Source organism: Bombus pascuorum, chromosome 1, assembly GCF_905332965.1.
Source record: "Bombus pascuorum chromosome 1, iyBomPasc1.1, whole genome shotgun sequence".
In the NCBI taxonomy this organism is placed as follows: Eukaryota; Metazoa; Arthropoda; class Insecta; order Hymenoptera; family Apidae; genus Bombus; species Bombus pascuorum.
This window is the reverse complement of record NC_083488.1, coordinates 22,042,750-22,064,516: the sequence shown is the minus strand read 5'-3', so window position 1 is coordinate 22,064,516 and position 21,767 is coordinate 22,042,750. Positions and strand designations below refer to the sequence as shown.

General features: G+C 36.1%; 2 protein-coding genes across 2 annotated transcripts in view; one reads left to right on the top strand and one right to left on the bottom strand.

Moving 5' to 3' along the window:
- LOC132908361 (putative mediator of RNA polymerase II transcription subunit 26) overlaps nucleotides 1-21,767 on the bottom strand; it is a 254,038-nt gene that overhangs the window by 88,909 nt on the left and 143,362 nt on the right. The window lies entirely within an intron of this gene.
- LOC132916061 (uncharacterized) lies at nucleotides 1,416-4,996 on the top strand. Its single transcript, XM_060975805.1, has 4 exons — nucleotides 1,416-1,800; nucleotides 3,140-3,362; nucleotides 4,076-4,334; nucleotides 4,625-4,996. Exons 1-3 carry the CDS (start codon nucleotides 1,534-1,536, stop codon nucleotides 4,288-4,290), a joined length of 705 nt encoding a protein of 234 aa, XP_060831788.1. The 5' UTR covers nucleotides 1,416-1,533; the 3' UTR covers nucleotides 4,291-4,334; nucleotides 4,625-4,996.

Genomic DNA, 21,767 nt, shown 5'->3' with positions numbered 1-21,767 from the left:
CAGTATCTGAAGATTTGACGAGCATTCCAGTGAGAATCTCAAGTAATTCTTTATTCAGGAATTTGGCAGTTACGCGATTTAACTTCTCGAAATAATCTTTTCATTATTTTTAAATAACTGCTTTAATTTATAATTTTTAAAATCACTGAAAAATAAAAATTCTTGTGAAACATTGTACAAGGCGATTAATGTTATAACCAAATATCAACAATCATTTTAACTGTCTAAGCACGATATGAAAGTATTTAACATTAATAATTAAAAATAATTAATGGTTAAAAATATTTTTAACAATTATACGAGTCAAATGGTAAAAGCGTGGGAATATCGTTAAATGAATTAATCTCTTCACTATCATTACCAGAAATATCTCAATAGTATCGACTATTAATCTTAGCTACATTTATATCTGTTTACGGTCTTCTGCCGAGTTAGATAAACACTTATCGAGGCCGGATTGCCGATAACCCAACGTTCATAGTCGATGGTTGGGGTTTACCGCGTACCCCTCATAAATCCGCATTATCGTTGGTAAACGGACGCAGTTATGACTTTCGTAGAAACTGTAAACAGTTACTCGAGCGGAAATAAATGTGGTTTGTGCATTTCTCTGTATACAATGAGACTGAAGATCTTGCAGAATCATCTCACAAACAGAGATTAAAGGCTTAACTTAACAAGTTTGAATGCTTGAATTATGAATATCGACTGCTTGCGAAAGTTATTGCTTTTATCCAACTAATCTGTCATTGGAATTACGATAACTGACTTTCCAATTTATCTGACAAAATTCCAAGCTTAAATAAAATTTAACTGTCTTGTCAAGTTGTGTTGAAGTGGAAATCATCAATCTATAATTATAACAAGACTTTTTTTACTGTACAAAACATACGTTTACTGTAAATATGATAGAAATTTTCAATAATTATTACCATCGACAAAAATAATAATTCTTTTACAATTTATTTGTTGGACCCAAATGATGTTTCCATAATAACATTACTAGATAAGATATAAATTATTCAATGATAATGCACACAGCCCGTTCCAGAGTCATAAAGTTTCAAATACTCAGTACTATCAGCAGAAATAAATAATAATTCCTTTCCAATTTATATTTTCGATTAAAATGTTTTTTTATAAACCATCACTAAACAAAATATTAATATATTCGATCATACTCCAAATATCCCACAGACAATTCACATCATCATCCTACGCAAACAACAAACTGTAGCACGCTCAGAATCGTCCATCATCTCCATTTATACTTCCTGTACCTATACGCACACACACTAGCCGTTTCAATTGCATTCACCGATTCCCCAACGCCCAGTTTCCAGCAGTGAATTAAATTCCATCAGTGCAAACAGCTCGATTTCGCGCCGCAATTCTCAAGAAGTCGCGCGGCCGAAACAGAGAGAAGACAAATCTGCTTTGCAGAGACACGTGTACATAAATAGGAGGGTTGGTAAACAGTTCGGTCACGGGTATTTAAGCACGAGCACGCGTTTACAGACTGCACGCCGATATATGTTTGTATGCGTTCGACGTCGACAAACCCCCCATGAGCAATACGTTGTAGATAACGAACTGAAATCCCGTCAGAATCCGCGTTTACGGTTTCAATATACTCGAAACAGTTCGTGTGGAGACACAGCCGCGTGTGAATCCCTTCGAGCCGAATTGAAAATGTTCCACGCCCGTGATATACTTCCGATGCTGATTTGCACGATGTGTTTGATATCCTATTGTGCGTCCTGCTCCCCGGATATTGGACAGCCGCTGGACTTGAGTCAGGTAGTGCTATGTTTGCATCGATTCGACGTTGATTTAAGTAGAAAATAATATGTTAATGAGATGTTGAAGTGAACAATGTGATATGGAAGCTAGAGTGTTTTCGAATTGATATATCGTATAACTAGAAAAAAAGGTACAATGTGGAAAAGTATGTTGAAAGTGTGGAAGAAGTGTCTTTACATGAAGCTTTATTTTCAGATAAATTGATGTTAAAAATTCGTCAAGTGTTGATTGTACTTTTTATAATTAGAGTAATTTTTGTTGCATTTATCTAATTCTAATAATGATAAGCTAGAATTTACATCTATTTCGTTATTCATTCTTTAATATGTAACGTTAAAAGTTTGATATAACATGTAAAAGCATACGTGTTTGTCGATTTTCAATATCGATTTATTTGAAGATAAAGCTTATATCTGAAACTTATATCTCATTGCTGTATATGAAAAAATATCAGCCTCCATTTTCAATTTACTTTTCCATATAGGTTTCCCTTCGTTCATGTTCCACTACCAATTTAAAAACACCTTGTACAATGAATTATAAAATTAACAATTCTTTGATGCTAATTACTGCAAGACAAAAAATTCACGTTTTATTCGTTTTATTGTTACAATTGAAAATAAAAATCGCAAGCAGATTTGTAGTTTTCATAAATAAAACAATATCTAATATTGCAATCATACGAGATTTATCAAGATTTTATATTTTATTCTCATTAAGATCTGGCTATTATTTCCACAATTCGTTCAGACACTCTAGAAATCAAGCCCCCAATACGTCACAAATTGCTAATTATTAAACATCTCCACCGTATATATCAAAACCACAAACTTAGTGACTTCTGCAATATCGATCGCATTGTACGATTACACGATCCTTCGATTAGTTTAAATAACATGTTTGCGAACGTACATATAAACGAAACAGGCTCGTGTTCGCATAATCGTATCCATAAGACCCATTCATTTGAAACTTGACAAATGATACCGAGTTACGTTTCGTATGATAACCATGAACATGACACATCTATGTCGACACCCGTAAATTCGGAAACGTTAATTCAATGGATCGTGAGCTTGCACTCACTGCAGCCGATATTTGTCAATATTGGATCATTACGCATAATCGTACGCATTAATTTTCAGACTTGTATGCATATTGCATACGCACGAATCTAATTCGAATTTACGCGTACTGTTATGGAAAACGGATCCAAGATAAAATAAAATGTTTCTGTAAAAAAAAAATAGAAACGCGGTCAAACGATAATTATTGATAAACGAATTATCAAGATATTATAGGCTGAGAGAGAAAAAATGTGGAATTTCTATGTTAGTTTGCAGGAGATTGGTATTTCGCTGCTGGCACGCCGATAAATGTAAGCCTAAGTAGATGCGGACGGTTCTTGGTCAGACAAACGTCGCCCAACGCGTTTACGGTGAAATTCACTGCACTCAGTTACAAGAACGATATTCCTATCGTTTTTAACATCGATGGAAACGTCCATGGGAATGATATCGTTGCAACCTGGCAGCTTCAAGGATCGGAAAAGAGATTAGGTAAATATTTTATTTACTACTACAATTACTCAATATAAAATTTGTACGAATGGGATGGAAATGAAAAAATATTTGATGGAAGAAAAAAACAAAACCCTTCCAATCCTGGAAAATACACCATTATGATTCTATAAAATTTCAATGAAAAATTATAAAATATTCGTAAAATTTCTATAACTTTTCATGCTAATTAGTCGTAACAATTCTAATGTTAAGCATTATCCGATGAAAGATAAAATAATCGATCTTAAATTCTCCAACTTTTTATAATTCCAATAAAATAAAATAAATTGATTCTAAATTCTCCGACTTTAAAATGTTAAAGAACCCTGAAGTTTAAAATAACCGTACCTTGATCGTTCGCGAGCTTACTCAAAGTGTTCTATACTCGAGCAAGCGAGTGGGATAAACTTTAAAGAAAATATTTTCCATAAAGACAGCCTAGACCTCTACGAACCTTGACACGTGAATCGATAAAACTAATATTTTCAATGGCGTGTTATCGGAATGTCGTCGTTAAACACGTTGGTAGGCGTTCGATCTGTTAATAGCTTCATAACCCGTAACACTAACCTGTTCGATCCTTTATATTCTTCTTTTTTCTTTCGTTTTTGTCTCAGAGAAGAGAGCAAATAATTTTGCTTTCTGTTTATGGTTCGATAATCAGGCTAGCGTTAAATCTGTTAAAAATTTTCAAAATTTTCTATTCCCAGGGCCTTTTCGTCACGTAATAGCCTTCGTAAAGTACGATACAGTTCTTGGGATGCTGGTCTGTTACGAGTCGACGCATCACCAGGGATACAAGTTCGTCATGATTTGGTCCCGGGAGAGAAGCCTGCCTTTGCCGATCTTGAAGGAGCTCAGGTCCAAAATGGGAGCATACATTAATCAAGGCAGAATTCGGATGGTAGATCACGGAGACTGTTAAACAAGCCGTAAATTTGCACGCAACACTGCGTCTCAATATACTTAGTGCGTTGATAATTTAATTTTCTTACTAATCGACTGATATTTCGTGGAAGGGACTGAACTTTCTTCGCGTTGATAGCATTAAGAAGTTAATTGTAATGACATCCAAGGCCAACCGAAATTAACAAAAGACACTTGATCGTGTGTAAACCAATAGTACGAATAATAGAATAATTCTGCATAATTTTTATATGCGAGATACTTGTTTGTAAGAATCAAATCGTATAGAATAGCAACTAATACAAATAAGAATAATAATTTTAGATTTGTAATTGCGCGATATAAATTTACAGACAGCACTCCCGAAGAATGAATGATTCAAGAAGGGTGACGCAGAATTTACTCGTTCGGCTCATGAAATATTCGGGTAACAACCAACTGAGCCAAGAGCATCAACACCTGCGGTCGAAATGGTATCTTGAAATACTTGGCTATACCATTGCGGTTGGAGTTTCAGCCATGACGCGAATCACCAATAAAACTGTCATAAACGATGTATTCCGTGGGGAAATAAGATACTGCGTTGAATATTTCGTAATCGAATAACGATATAGCGCGCGTCATATAAATTCTAGAATATAAACAGATTAAATAAAAAAATTTTTTAATTAGACGAAAATAATATTCCGAATTTTTTACTATTAACAAATTCACACAGCATTTTAGAGGTGATGTTCAAAAATTATACTGTATTTCCCTATTATATACAAACTATAATCTATGACTTTTTTATTCGATCAGGAACATCATTAGTGTTCAATAACAATATATAAATCGACGGTAAATAATCTTCTGTTGGAAGAAATTATTATTTGAATTAGTCATACTAACCTCATTTACGTTTACATTTTCTCATATCTCTGATACATTCTGTAACGAATCACTCGTTTCCTCTGCTGCTTTAAACAAATATTTTAAGGGAGTGTTCCTTCAATTTACAAACATTTCATAAAAAGAGAAAACCTATTAATCATCAAAAGTTCACTCTAAAATAATTAACAAAATTCTTCGAACCCGTAAACGGAAGGAATAGACAAATAACATCGTGCAATTTACACGAACGATAGATCTACGCATTTGCACGGTAACTTTGAAATATACCGCCGTATTACGTGCATTTTGGTCAGTCTGTTAATTGAACATGATTAGAACTATCGCTGCAACTACAGTTCGCTCTAGCCACGAAAATGGACACGGAAACACGGTGTAAAATATCGAGCGCTTGGAATGCGCTAGTAAACTCGAAGATCGAGCATTTCGCTATGTTTAATGCTGCAGTCCGCGAACAGCTCGAATTGTTCAACTATTTTCCAACTTTCCCTCTCTACCTCAGTCCCTGTTCTCTTCTATTCCGCTTCTCCCTGTCCTTCTCTGATGCCATTTCAAAGCGACCTGCAGATTTTCAGCACAAAACCCGGCTATAAATCCCGCGTATCACAATGACCGTGTCCGTAATAAATATTGCAGGCCAAACACCTAATGGGGAACGCCATTTCGGCGCGGACTTCGATGATATTGTTTATGGAGACTACGTACGGGAACGCGATATAATGGAAATTCCGGCGTCCGGCCGACTATTTATGGGACACCGTCATGTGCTACCCATTGCCGTATAACGACGAGCCCCTACTGCTTTCCCATGGTATATAGGCCACGTGACTATCCCACAGGGACAACTACAGCACGCTCCTCACTTTTCCCTTTTTGTTTTCTGTTTCTTCCTCTCTTGCTTTCTACCGTTTTTTTTTCCTGCCTTTTGATGTCACCCTTGGTTTCGTAAAATGATTATGAATGAATGTGGCTTCGGCTGTTTGATGCATGTTTCTGATAAACTAGCTTTGCATTTGCGTAATTAGTATTTAAATGAGATATTCTAAACACGTTCTGTATATTATAGACACGTGTAACGTGATCAAGGATTTTTAAAGTAAGGTCGAGTATAATATTCGAGGTAGATCCTACTTGCTGAGTTATTGCTAGTTTCATTACTGTAGCCAAGCTGTGAATATTTGTGCAAATTGTTGCATGGAAAATAGGGATATGTTTCATTCTTTAAATATTACATTGGATATTTTTCATATTCTTGCGGAATATACGTATTCTGCATACCCTTTCATATTTAAATTTCTCAAAAATATACAAATATCTCTTCCAGAGAATAGGAATATCTATGTGTAAAGTCTCTCTTAAATTCAAGCAATATTTTGCTATTGCAACTTCCAAGAATTATTTGACGATTGATTTCTTTCGAAATTAATTTAGAGATTCGTGTAATTGTAAAACCAATTCAGAAAACCACACGGTATCGGAATATGAACAAACATATTTGAAAACAAAGTTCAACCAGTTTCAACTTTAATGGTCACTATATTAAACTCAACACGTTTCTTTAGACAAAATAATAGATTCTTGCCCCATTTGCAATTAAGTTGATTCTGAAGCTTGTATGTAAATTATTCAATGTGACGTCATTGAATCATGCACTATACTATTAATGGTATGTTACCCCATATGGTGTAGATAACCGCATTTATATACGCTATAGAGATATATGTATATATAGGCCACGTGACCGCACCACAGGGACACCCATTAAACCGACCCCACGGATCATGATGTCCCATGAACATCACTTGAGGGATTCCAGATTGTCTCGTTCACAAAAGAGACACAGGTGACGGCGATCAGGTTTTTAAAGGGCGTTACTGTCCTTTAACTGTTTGGATATATTGTTAAATTATTCACTATCTCGATTAATTTTATCAATTAATTTTACACGAATCTCCAAATTAATCTCCGAAGGAATCAGTCGTCAAATAATTGTTGGAAGTTGCAATAACAAAATATTGCCTGAATTTAAAAGAAAACTTATACATAGATATTACTATTCGCTGGAAAAGATATTTGTATATTTTTATGAAAAAGTATCATTTAAATAAATTAACAGACGTATGGTTTTTAATTTAAAACAACATCATTATTTTCGGAGAAAAATGCTTTTAGGGAAACACAAAAGAAAGACAATTATTCTTTTATAATCCTCCTAATTTTAATTATAAAACTTGATAACACGGAGTGTGTTATAATTTTATTGAAGCTTCACACGTTCACTTCCATATTTAACAGTGAAACAAACGACAAAGGATGACTAAAGGTGTCGAGGTCAGGTCGAAACACGCCAAAAACATTTTCCACTTGGTCGCAATGTTATTCCCAAGAGTCATAAACAGCGCAAAAGCTTTTTCGCCCACTTAAAACAACTTCATTCACTTTGCTACCACTGTATAACATGACCGAGTACCTCGATTTAATAATAATATTTATCACTTCAGTTATTACTAAAGAGAATACAAATTTAGCTTTTGTAATCTGTTCTTTGTTTCCTTCAATTAACTAATTAGCATTTATTAGTTTTCATGAGAATTTATTAATTCGTAGTAGTCCTGAGCTTAAAAATTTTTTATGAAACTATGGCGATTCTAAGTAGATCTGGTATCGTCAAAAATAACCAAGATAATAGTTTGTTTGATGCTAAAAAATGACATTTCTCTTTTTCAAGCGTTCGGAAAATTGACAATGTTTTACTTGAAATATTTTTGAAGAGAAAAAAGAGAATAAAATTTGTCCATTTGATTCAGACTTCGATTGAGAAAAAATCAAACGTAAAAATTCTTCGAGCGCAATGCGCTTGTTAACTAACTTCCAAGTGAACTCGTTAACTGTGGCAATCAACGGGTTATCGACTACAATTTCAAACGATATTTTCCAAACCGAGGTGTGGAATAAAAAAAAGTCTAAAATATTTTTTTATTGATTCTACTACTCTCTGAGATACCTTTCAGAGCCACAGAATATTACAGAAAATTAATAAACGTACCTCAACGATACACGTTAAATATCAACATTACAAATTTCCACCGATGTTATGTAAAATTGCTTTTACAAGATACCCGATACGTACGGAACGATACAAAGGCATTTAATTATAAATCGTTTCTCGAATGTCAAAGGTAGCCTACCTGAACGTGCCACAAATACTTGCGCTCCGTACACGAGACAAATTGGACTTCCCGTGAGGATATTGGGATATCGGATAATTAAATTTTACACGTTGTAACATAAAGCATGCCCGTGTCGTTTCTCCACGGATGCATCAAGTATTACGTAAAAGATATCGGTGTTCTTTTCAATGTAATTTTAATTGCATTATCGTTCTTTCATCGACGACGTTCGACGTCTATCTTGAATCGAAAAACCGTAGATAAAACGAATGAAAAGAATGTCTGAGCAGAGAAGGAGGTTACATTAATTTGCAAGAGAGCACCGAATTTTCTCGAGCGTTCTTTCTTTCAAAGACAGCCACCCTCTTTAGCGTACGCCGATAATCTTGTCAAAGAAAGGAGACTCTCGAATACAACAGATTTATATCGTATACATGCTTCGTCTTGTACGTTATATATAAGGTTATATGTACCATTTACCAGCCCTTCGAAGGGCTCCATGAGTCGGCGATGCTCGAATCTTGGAAGGCTTTCGCGGATTAGCGACCAATTGCCGTTTTCTCCTCTTATTTCCGAGAAAGGTCCAGATTAATTCTCCCCAAGCTTGCTTGGAAATTGACGTAGATGATATTAAGCTATTTTTACTTTTCGTGACTGGTTAAATAAAGATAGTGTGGCGTAGAGAAATTTTGTTTTATAGTGATACTATCATAGTTGAGAAATTAGTATGATATTAGTATGACATTAGTAGTTATGACATTCAGTATGCAGAAATATTAGTAGAATATTCAGCTGAAGTGTTGTTTTGAATTCGAGCAAGAAACCGCAATTTCCAACGTTTAATTTCCTATTTTGTTCCATTCTCGTTGCAATTAAAATATACACGTCTCGTATAGAAGCCAATACTAGTTACATTTTCAATTTATTTTTGCGTGCAGAATGCTGGATCGTATCACCTATTTTGTAACACTTTGCATATGTACATGAATATGCTCCTCTAAATTTTAGAATCACAGACATCACAGAATGTTAATAAATTCATTTTAACACATTGCGGAAGACGCAAATTCACGTCTTACATACTTGGTGCGGTATCTTATAAAACTGTTAACTACTGTTTAATAAAGAGAGTAAAAAAAGGCAATGGGTGCTATAAACAAAATGTTATGAATTTGATTTTACATCGCATACTTGAATAATACAAAATCAATATCAATAGGTTCGATATAATATTAGTCGCTCGGAAAGTTCGTTCCGATTTTTAAGGAATTTAATAAAATAATAAATTTTGCTTAGTACCTCTGCTTTGGGGAAATTGTCTTCAATCATATCACACTAAAAGAACGTTACTAAAAGTATTTACTTTAAATATGCTTATTGATTTTTAACAAAATATTACACTTGTTAAATGCTGCGAGGAAAATTCCTTCCAATTTTTAACTCTCTGATCGACATAAAAAATCATATTGAAAAGTTTTTCGCCGAAAAACCTGACAGATTTTGCAATGATGGAATATTCAAATTGCGTGAATGACGGTGAAAGATAAATGTATATCGAATCGAAATGTAAATTGGATCGAACTTTCCGAGCGATCTTTTGAATCATTTCAATCACTTTAAAAATACACGGGAATTCAGGCATATGCTTGTCGGAGCATACCGTCCGCAATGTATTAATCGTGTTTTCACATTAAAGATTTTCCTAATATAAGCTAACCAATTTCATCAAATTTAATCGTATCCTAAATCATACGCTCTCGTACTAAGATTAAAATATTGTTGGAAAATGAAGTCAATCAATTTGTATCCTAAGCGTATATGTTATTAATGCCATTAAATTACCTTAAATTAAATATTAAATAAAAACTAACAAACTCGTGCACTTGGATAATATCCTCTATAGGTCCAATTACCGTGTTCGCTCAATAAGATTCTACACGACGTTCGAGAACGATAGGGCCAATTTAGCTGGATTTTTTCGCTAAGTCTTTAAGCTTGTATGCCGAACATCATTAACGTCGTGATTTTAGGATTCTATTTTCACGATCGAAGGGTGATATAGAAGCGTGTACAGCGAAGATAAGGGTGTGCCCATCAATGACGAAATATCGTTTACTGCAGTTCTCTCCATCGCGTCCCTTGCCCGACTTCCCATGGGATTACAGTCCCCTAAGCTACATTTACATATACAGCCAGAGTGCTACTTCAACTACCAGTCGGTAAAAGGAAAGAATTCAATAAAAGACGAGCGCCGGCCAGTTGTTTCAAGCTTCTAAACTCAACTGTCTAAGGTCGTGGAACTTGGAACAAGATCGTGGAAGAAACTTAAACTTGCACATTTTGGAACAAGCTCTTTTGAAACAGAGTCTTTGATTATTTCTTTCTTTCTTATTTCTCCTTTTCATTTTCAGCTGATTAAGGTATTAGTGTCTCTGAATCTTAAGTTTCAATGAATAATCGACATTTACTTAATTATTCAGTTATTCATACGTTGGTGCTTATTAGATTAATATCATTAAATTAATTATTACTTGATTAGTAAAGTTGTAAAAAATACGAAAATAATGATTTGACAAATATATTTTTAACAGAAAATTTGTTGGAAATTTGGGAATTTTATCTGTACGCGTGTACAGATTCAATTTTAATCTCTAATTACGTTAGACATAATACAATTTAAGTTCACAGTACCGTATTCGATGGCTTGGCCGGGTCTCTCTCCTACCACACTGTGAAAAGGTTAAGCGTGTTTTTTTATACTTCCTCGTCTAATTACTGTAAACTTAAATTAAGTCATATAGAATTCAATGTAAAGTTCAGTCACTCCTTGTTAATCTACGAACATTCATTTCTAATCCTATACAATCGGAAAAATTATTATGTAAAGAAGACTATGAATGCTTGTCATATCTGCCATGTTAGTAGAAACACGAGCGTCTAACAGGAAGAAACGTTCGTCGCGTTGGATCGAAGGCCGTTCATTTCACTAGCGACAGTTTTCTGATTAAAATTTTGTTCCCCTTCTCATTTTTCTCAAATAATGTACGGTTATCGACTGGTGGCCAGGCAGACGAACGGAGCGACACCAAAAGAAAACAATAAAAATCCATTGAGCGGGGCGCACAGATGATACGTCGATACCTCGAAATCGTATTAGGTTCTGTCAGAGACCAATTTTAGTTCGTCAGGACGGCCGGTTGATTTTAATTTGACTGTCAAAGCTTCCCAGCTCCAACATCTTCCCTTCCTCTTGACAAACGAGAAAATGGAACAACTGTCTTATTGCAAGCGGGACGAAGAAATCGTAAAACTTGTTCGTTATGGAGCACGCGAAATTTCAACGTATGTAAACTTTAGTCGTGAATGTAGCACACGAAAACAATGGAAGAGTAACATTTATGTCGCTTGACCTCATTCTTTTATCACAGCTGTGATTAGAATTTTACAAAAAAGATGTGGAAAGAAATGGTACATTAAAAGCAATCACGAAATATAATCGATATATAAATGAATTATCAGTTATACGATTAGACGATGTAGTATTTTGATAGAAAATATTTAACTCACATGTAGACTGCGGATATTCGTGCAAATCTGTATTTTTATCAATATATCATAGCTACAGGAATAGAACCTAAATACATAAGGCGTTCTTTTATATTCTAAATAGTATAAAGAGTATTATAATTGTGGGTGTTATATATCTCTTCTTTGCGTATAAAATTGTACAAAAAATCATTGAAATGTCGTAAATAACGTAAATGAAACGAAAATTCAATGTTGAGGCTACCTGTAGTATCAAAACATCGTATACACAGGCAAGCTTAAAAGCATCGAATCTTCGTTCAAGTTAAAAGCCATCGAAGGAATAATTTAAGCGAGTGAGGGATTATTCTTGGAAGGTACATCGTTGCTCTCCCAAATCTGTAGGATCATAACAAATGGCTGGAGGCAGCCTAATGGAAATAAAGAAGAAGAAGGTGTCGGTGTCGGTGCCCAAGCAACGATTCGTAGTGAAAAAAAGAGAAAACAAGCAGGTACAAAAAGAAAGATCGAGAAACAGTGAATACAAGATAAAGGAGGAAAACGAAATAACAAATGAGAAAATAGGAAAAATAAAACTGAACCCGAAGAGGGAAAAAGGCGGAATAAGTAAACGAGGGATAGTGCGAAGAAAAATAGCGTTAAGGGGGTGCCAATACGTGTACTACAGTACTACTACCGAAAACTTGCCCTAAATAAATATCCCTTACTTTTTTCCCTGATACATCTTATCTGTGACAAATGGCAGGTTTAGAGCGCACGTTAGAAGTTAATGGGAAACAATTTTGGTTCGCGTGTCGACGAATTACCCATTGCATTACATTGAAGATCATATGAGGAAACTATAGTGAGTCATAGTTTTCATGTTTCACAGATAGTTTTAAAATTGAATATGTCGTCAATCAATTTTATATTATCAATTTTTCTCCTTTCCGTTGGATTTTAATTGCTTGGATTAACTTGTTTTACGAATATTCACATGTTCCAAAACTCCTATAATCATGAAAGTGAAAGAAATTGTCTAACTTAATTCCACGGAAGATTCGAATAAACTAGTTACATTAAACGAAAACACCATATAATTATATAGAATCGCGTACAACACTTCTGTAAACTGTATACGAATACAATTGACAATCTGGTCACATAAAAATCGACCTTCGATTCTCCATATCTACGGAACATCCACTTTCGCTTAGATACGTCTTGTCACATTCAACAACCTGCCTACCAATCGTACGCCTACACCGGATAATCTTGACGTCTCGCGAACGCTTTTTAAACTACAACATATATACTGCAGCGACGTATTTATGCACAATCTAGTGAAACAACTCCGAACCACCGTATCAGTCGAATAATCCACCAGCAGCTTATCGGCTCAACGTTAGCCTCCGCGTGTTTTAAAGCACCGAACGTTACCCGCCACCATCGTGTGTCTGTAGAAACGCAGACGTGAGTAAAGCGTTCGCTTAAGCTTAACTTATCAGTCGCGGCACGCAAGCATTCGTGACCGTGCCTCATGCAAATTCGTCTGTGTACAGCGACGCCCATCGGCAAAGAAAAAAAGAAGGGAAAAAGAAAAGAAAGACGAAAAATGGCCTATCGTTCGGATAAAGCTACCCTCGGAATCGAAACCTGCTCTTTTCTCTCCTTAGGGGGGAGAGGAGGGACGGGTTGTATGGGGACGGGCTCGCGCTAAGCCGCGAAATAAAATCCATCTCACGAGCGAGCTCGTGTTCTCTTAGGGGGACTCTTCAAACGTAAGAAGATTCTATCTTCGAACGAGCGTCTTGAGATCTCGTTCTATGGACTGTAACGAACTGGACAAAGTACATTGATTCGCGTCTGAGTCGCTCGGATGAGAAATCTTCAGACGTTTTAGAATTCTCGAGACGCAGCGGATAACCTATATCTTGGCGTGTTCGATTGCTTTGATTGGCATGTTGCAAGCTTTACGCGCGAAATCGGGTTTATTGATTTATGTTGTTTCTCGATTAGAGTTACTGATTGATACATCATCGTCTTTAGAATAGCGTTACAATGTTTTCGAATTGAATCTCATGGTAATTTTTGTAATTCTTGATTAAGCAAAATTATGTTTAATTTGTATTTGTAGATGTTGAATTATGCATTTTTTCGATCTTTTGAATTAGTATAGTGTAAAATATGCTCTTGTTAATGAAGCGTATATTTAAAGATAAAATTTAAAATTAAATAGAAGCATGTATTATTAAGCCTTACGTGACTCAACCCTTCGCGTCACGCGCACGTTTTACAAAAGATAGGAGCAACAAAAAAATCAAGCAGGAAATGACGTTGGATTATATATTGTATGTTCTTTGCTTTCAAGTATATTAAACATATTTAAATTAAATATGTATGTTTTTACTAAATATTAAACTTTTATTCAATGTAACTTTTAAATACATTAAATATATCACTTAATTCAATTTTTTACTTCTTTTCATTGATGCAAATAAAATAAAGCTAACAAGTGTTATTCGCCTCTTGCTAAGTTTCTCCTTCACTTAATTTATGAAACAAGAACGAAAATAAATACGTATTAATTAAACAATATTTTTTATTTTATCGACCCTACTCAAGATTAAAAGGGGTGATGTCAAAATGGGGAAAAATCGACTTCTACGGAATGTATGCATCAAAGATAAAAGCTACTATCTGATAGAGACTTCCACAGCATGAAATATAAAAAAGTGGTGAAATACTGACCATTTCGACGGAACAAACGTTTGAAAGAAAAACGAGTTATACGAATGATCTCGTTGCCAAGAGATCACTGGGTAAATCTAAACATCAGGATACAAATTGAAAGCATTTTATGCCTTCTGTTGAGTGACGGTAACGAATGCCGCGTCTTTCCGAACATTCTCTTGCTGGCCAGCTGGACAGCTCGAATTGGCCGATTTTTCAGAAAGTCTATTTACCTTCTATTCGTAACTTCGATCGGTCGTGCTCGACCCTCGGTGATCCCATCCGTACGACAGGAAGGGTGGAATTTAATAAAAATGTCCACGATAAACGGACAAAATCGAGAGCCTATGAAAATAACAAAGCAATCCCTCTTTACGTTCTTTCGAAAAAACCAAACAATGTCTCCTTATCTTCTTTGAAAGGACAAAATTATAATTCTTAGTCTAATTTATTGATATCATACGAATTTTTTGATTACCAATAAAAACTCTTTTATTCGGTTGAGCAATAAGATCCATTCATTTTTTTTTCTTTTCTTAATATTAAAATATGAAATTCTGTCGCACTTATGAAATATTAATACTTTATTGTTTCAATGAAAATATTTGTCGAGTTAATTATTTCACTTTTCCTACTGTTAACGTCGCGCAAGGCATGTTAAGAGTGGAACTAAAAGAACTTGGTTGAAAATCGCTTAAAACATCGACGTTAACCATTCCGGAATTTCCGCAATCCACTAATCCAGCCTCACACGCCGTAAAGCCGAGTATTAAAAATATTTCATGTACCGTATTTTAACCCGGCCGGAAGAACAGGCTTTTGCACGTATACCACGGTATAAAACCAGCCCGCACTTCTCCCTCTCATTTCTCTCTTTTGCGTTGCAGAACATGCAAACATGAATATAAAACGTAAAATGTAATAAAATTATTCAGAGTTTCTTCGAGTGTTCAAACACAATACAAACCTTTATACGAGTTTCGATGATTTTACTTGCTTTTAAATTAATGCTGGGAATTATTTATTCATTGATTTTATTGGCGATATAAAGCTACAAGCTGATTCCCGAATATCAATATAACAATATAATAATAAGATACGATAGTGTAGTGACAAGCAACTAAAATAAAATTATAAAAATATACGTATATATTATAGATTTTAACATTTTTCAAATGAAACTTCTAAATTACACGGGTTTTAAATAATTCATAAAATTATATTTTCAGATTTATATTTACTAAAAATGTGTTTTTGATCATCGAACCGAATTTATTGCGAGCCATAACTCAACGTGCTTGAGAGAACGCAATCACTCGAAGACATTTTTAATTCGCACTGCCGCTGGCGTGTCTTTTGTTCCAGTATTTAGTTCCGGCCAGTTTGTGAGCATCCGTGGAACGGCGAACCCCTCGTGCATTCAGCCCCTAAACCACCCTTGAACCGTCCGTGAGCCAGACACCGTCCATGTGTCCGCACACTATTCTACTGGGTATATCAAAAATCAGTCGGCTCGAATCGAATCGTTACTCGTATTTTCAATCCAACATTTTCGGTCTTTTAAAACTTTCACGCGATTTCAAGTAAATTGTTTTTTCGTTACGATCGGAAAATTTCGACGAAAAAATCTGTGAAAGTATTCTTTCATCAAAATTGAAGATAATTTAATTTTTTTTAAGTAATTGCTAAATTTTTCGCACGAATTAAAGGAATATTTGAAGACATTTGAGTTAAAAAATTGTATTGTTAAATTTTCATACTGTCTAGAATAGAATTTCTTGTCGAGAAACATCAAAATACCGTATTATGTGATTCATATTCCGTGAGCATTCGAGTCGCGTGACAAACTGGTTTAAGACGCTCCCTGTATGTGTTTGCACAGATAAGGACAGACAACAAAATCACAGAAGCACGTACGCGGTTAGCCGGATTAAAGATTAAGGGATTTGACGGAAACGGGAAAACTAAGAAAAATCGTGTTAATGGAACTAAGCAGAATCCTCACGAATGTCTATTATCGTTGACCTTCGTTTTTATTTCTAATCTTCTTAATCAGAAACTGAGTAGTCAAGGGAAATAGTCAATTATGATAAAAAAAAATACGCATATTTAAAAAAGAAGCCAAAATATCGATACTCTTTAAACTTGTAATTTCTTACATTAGCCTAATTAGAATATAAATCTTACACTTTGTTAAACACAAATCTCACAGTCTTCAATCTTAAGATGATACTTAAAGAAAAAGAAGTAAACGTACTTGGCATTCAACAAAATTTATAATCAAACATACATATCACAGTAATCCACCACTCGAAAGAAAAATGCTCTTTCCATCCTCACGTCACATTCTACCCACCACGAACGTAATCATCCTCTCACAGCATCCTTCCTAAAAACACGATGGTTTCATGGCATCAATACCAGTCAACGGATCCAGCGTTCGAGACACGTCTGTCTCCGTCGAAACAATCGTGGCTACGTCTGTTCCGCGAAAAGAACAAAAAACCATGACCTAGGATGCGGCTGCCAGGCTGGCTAGCCATTGAAGCAGCGGTGGTGGAAGAGGATGGAGGGAGCGAAAAAAGAGGTAAAAACGCTAAGAAACCGGAGAAGCGGGAGAACAATCGACACGACGACGTCGTCTACACGGCGCGAGCACGAAAGGGGTGAGAGACAAAATCCCCGAGAGCATATCCCGACGGGGATAAAACCACGCGACGTTGGGACATAATTGGCCGTAGAATTAGCAAAGGGGTTTCGTCGTTCCCCGTCTTGTGTGCGGTGGACCACCGAGAGGACCTGACTGAAAGTCAGACCTTGTCGTTTCGTGGGCGACATCCACGCACAGTCCTGAGAAGCACGGAAATTTCGAAAACGAGGAGACTAGAAATGGACACGCAACCACCCTTTCGCTTCTCTAAATGGTTTAGCAAATTACGCCAAGCCTGAGATTGGATTTGACTCTGGCGGCTTTGCAGACAAGATCAACCAGTAACCTGTTCACGTGCTGAACGAAGGACATTGGCCAAAAGAGGGAAAAAAGGAAAAGAGTTTTCTACTTTCGAGCTCAACCAATTTGCCAAAATGTCCTGTTCTTTCCCTAACTGTCGACTAGGTAGAGGTAAACGAGCGCGGTGATCGAAAGTCACGACTTGTGAGCGACATAAGGATGAAGGGTTCGTTTGGTGGCACCTTTCTCGCTGGTATTTAATTAAATGTCTGTATCGTCTTCTTTTTTTTCTGCTTGGTTTAGGCAGTCACGGTAATTATTGTACCTATGTGTTGATTATATATCTTGCTTTCATAGAATGAGACGTATCATTTTATAGTCGTTAAATACCCTTATTCTCCCTTTTTGTAGACACTGTTTGTACAGTGTTTTTATATTGTGTAATGAAGATAATGAATATTAATTTTGCGCAGGAACTATTTTCGTTTTAATACAATGCACACATTTCGACCAATGTGTGTGCGAAAAATAGGATAGGATGTTTTAGCAGAAAATTAAGCTTCAGAAAGCATTTAAAAAAATTACATTTGTACGTAGTATCCTATAATTTTTAAAGACACTTGTACTTATAATACTTATGATTTTACTTATGATACTAATGATACTTGTAATTTTTAAAGAAGGTATATGAAAACTAAGAAATTCTAAAAATACTAAAAATCGTGAAATATATAAAAATGCATAAAAGTTGCAATCAAAGAGACACATGTTCTACTAAACTCGTGAGATTCGTGACAGATCGGTTTGCCATCCACGAGACGCGATACAGGGAGAATGGTTTCGCTGCAAATATCCTTAAATTGCGTGCAAATATCTTCTGTATCGGATCTTCAGGTGGATTTTCGTACAAGGGTGGTTATCCACGGGGGGTAAAACGAAATAGAAACGGTGAAAATATCGAAGGGTCTCGACTACTCTGATAGCTTTCGATTTCTCGCGTGTAAACATCATTCCCTGCTGAGCCTTCTCGTTTCGCGTTATCATATATAAAAGCTATATATCTTGGGGGTTGTTAATAATCAAACTATGGTTCATAACGATAAATATTTAAATATCATATAGACAGAGATTTTACCAAACTCTATATTGTACGATCGATTTTATCTCCTTTAATAATTTCATTTTTTCGCAATTTTTATCTCGCAAGTTTCATATCATTTGTAGGAAATTCGTATACAAAGTACAGTGTTCTTTACAATGTTCAATACATAAACCAAATCTCTCTCCAAATTCTAATTTTTCTCTTCATAAAAATGTGAATTAGCATACATGTTCGTAATGAATTCATCAGATAAAAAGATATTTTATTTCAGAATTGCCAGATAGAAATCCAAAGTGACTACTGACGTTTTAATATTATACGGGACATACAAATAGACCAAACTGAACCTACGAATTAAACCCGAATGCGTCAATGTTCCTCTTTTATCTCTGCTATCAAAAACTGCTTCGCACTGTTTGTATGTGACCTGTAACGTAACCCTTCATTCTCTCGCGTCAGACAATAGGTAACCGAAACAAAAAACGGATGCTCGATCAAACGAAAGCGCACGTAAATACGTGGATTTATCATATGAAGACCGTATCTCATGACTGTGCACCCGAAACGATACGAGAAAGTCTCTCGTTGAAATAAACAATCGCGCAATGATTCACGAGTCGGATTTTTCGAACAAAAGCTTCGACAAAGACGAACCCTTTCGTTCGCCAAATACCTCCGACCGACCGAATAAACACAACGCCACACAGACGAAATAAAATAAGAAGAGAAACTAAATAAAAGATTCCGGTTGTTCTACGCTCCGACGACTACCAGATACGCTTCCTTCGTTATTGGGTCCGTGAGAATAGAAGAAAATGTTTTTACGAGAGTCACGAAAATCTCATAAAAAGCGACGCGAACAAACCGCACGATAATTATTACCAAGCTGCAGGCAGCTTAATGAAATAACTTGGTAACCTCGCTGTGTACCGTGCTGCGGCGTATCGAGCCGAAGCCGAGTCTCTGTCATCGCTCTCTCTGTTTGACCAAACACAGGAATCAACTCCCACCTCCCAGTGCCACCCTAAACCGCGTTCCACGATACCGAGAGGGTGCCTCTTCCATACAGACGACAGGAGGACCGCTAATGAATCCACCCCCTCCCCACGCCTCGCCGAACCTTCTCTACCCGTGTTTCCAAGCACACAAAGCAAATTTCGAAACGTAACTTTGATAAAAATGCAAAAATTCACCGGTGGATCCAGTTTTATTAGCCTGTTTTCATAATATGTATGAATATGTAGGATAAAAATGGAAATTGATGCTCTGTTTGATTTGGACCACGTATGCTGCTGATACGAGGTCAGTTTGTGTGTAATTTCATGTAATAATGGGCATGGGTGAGGTACACAGTTGTTACTGCCAGAGTAATGGACCATAGGTATGTAATATGTAACTAGCAGAGTTACGTCGGTTCTGTTTCAATGAATAACAAGGTACACTATTGCTAATTGAAAGTTTTGTTGTTTAGCCACTCTTCTATTGCTTCGTTACAGTAGCCATTGTCCTGAATGACATGTTGCAGACTGGGAATAGAAACTACGATGATTCAGACTGATTCAAATGCATGATATCGTCGATTATTTAAATATTTCTTCTAAGTATTAATCTGTTAACTTTGAGGAGATTACAAAGCGATAGTTCAGCGAAGATATTGCCTATTCAGTATTTACTCTTAGTAGTATTAGGTTGTCCGAAAAGTTCCTTTCGTTTTATGAGGAAATAATAGACGCACAACGTTTTTCGTTTTACATTATTTTGTCGAATTACGTACGATCCATTTTGTTTTGTTGAGATAAACACCGTGACATTTCACAAACTTCGTTTCACGTTTGTATGATGCTGCACTGTTGTAAAAAACATGTTTGCGAAAGAAAGACACTTTCCGGATAACGTAATATGTCTGTCATTAAGAAGCTTCTTAAGTTTAAGGAAATTATAAAGATTTTTGTTGATGCACTTGAGCTTCCGTTTAAATTTTATGTTCGTGTTCCTCCAAAGATTTGGAATCAGATTCTATGTATTTGCAGATTTTACTTTCATAGTATCAAACTTTTGTGGTCATATGAAAATACTAGTAAATAATATCAACTTTAATATAACTATATTTGGACCTAATTAATTATTATGCAAATAATATGATCAAAGCAGTGTGCCAGTATTTTTTCTAGCCACTATAGCTATCAAAGACCATGTTTGTGCTTTTGACCCTCCAAAGGATGCCACACGTCTGTACCGTGACTCTTTCGCTGCAGCACCCTTTGCTGCTATCCTAGTCTTCCTTTTCGTATTCATGAAAACTCCCCGCAACACGTATCCCCGTAGTTAAGCAAGACTAAGTCTTTTCCGAAAGGACAGGTCGACACCGTCGTCGGCGCTTTTTCAGCGCTTTTTTCTTTTTCCTTTTTTTTTTTTTTTTTTTTCTCCAAGCAAAGCAAACAACGGTAAGGGCGAGGGACGCGCGAGAACGCAAACGTTCTGTTCGCTGGCGCTTGTCAGGTGTCTGCGGAGGACCACGACCGCCCCGTTACTGCACGACCACAGATTCCCGACGGTCGTCACCCTCCCGCTGGCATCTCTCTCTATGCACCCTTCGCAGTCCGCTCCAAACGGCAATCATTTGCATATCTGGCGATCGAACGTATGCGCGTTCCGCGAAGGGCGGCCAAATTCTATTATCGAATCCTGGTATGCGTTCTGGACAGGGGATGGCCGGACCAATTTGAGGAAAAAAAAAAGAATAAGAAAAGTAGGAATGCCGAGGATGAAAGGCGTTCCCGGCGCGTATGGGACCATTACGACCGAAGAATTTGCCCGGAGGTCGCAGAGGTTGCTATGGTTTGAATAGGGTGTACTTGTTTCTCGACTAAGTGAAATGCTTTTTGAAGGGACAGTTTATTGTTTTAGGTTTCTGATGGTTGAATGTGAAAGGTGGGATGTTTTTGGTACGTATTTGGTATTTAGGTCGCGCGAAATGGTCACAGGCAGAAACTTTCAATTTTTTGTAATATTCAGACAGACTGTTGCGGGTGCGGTATTAGATCGTCCAAGAATTATGAAATGTTTTGTATCTTGTAACTCCATGAAGAATCTTAAAGATGTTAAAGTCAATGTATTAAGAAATT

Bases quoted from the DNA above. Each gene is read 5' to 3' on its own strand.
- LOC132916061 (XM_060975805.1), top strand. From the start codon at position 1,534: ATGTTTGTATGCGTTCGACGTCGACAAACCCCCCATGAGCAATACGTT. The intron at 1,801-3,139 runs GTAGTGCTATGT...TTTCTATGTTAG, and splicing joins AGCCGCTGGACTTGAGTCAG to TTTGCAGGAGATTGGTATTT. The intron at 3,363-4,075 runs GTAAATATTTTA...TTCTATTCCCAG, and splicing joins AGGATCGGAAAAGAGATTAG to GGCCTTTTCGTCACGTAATA.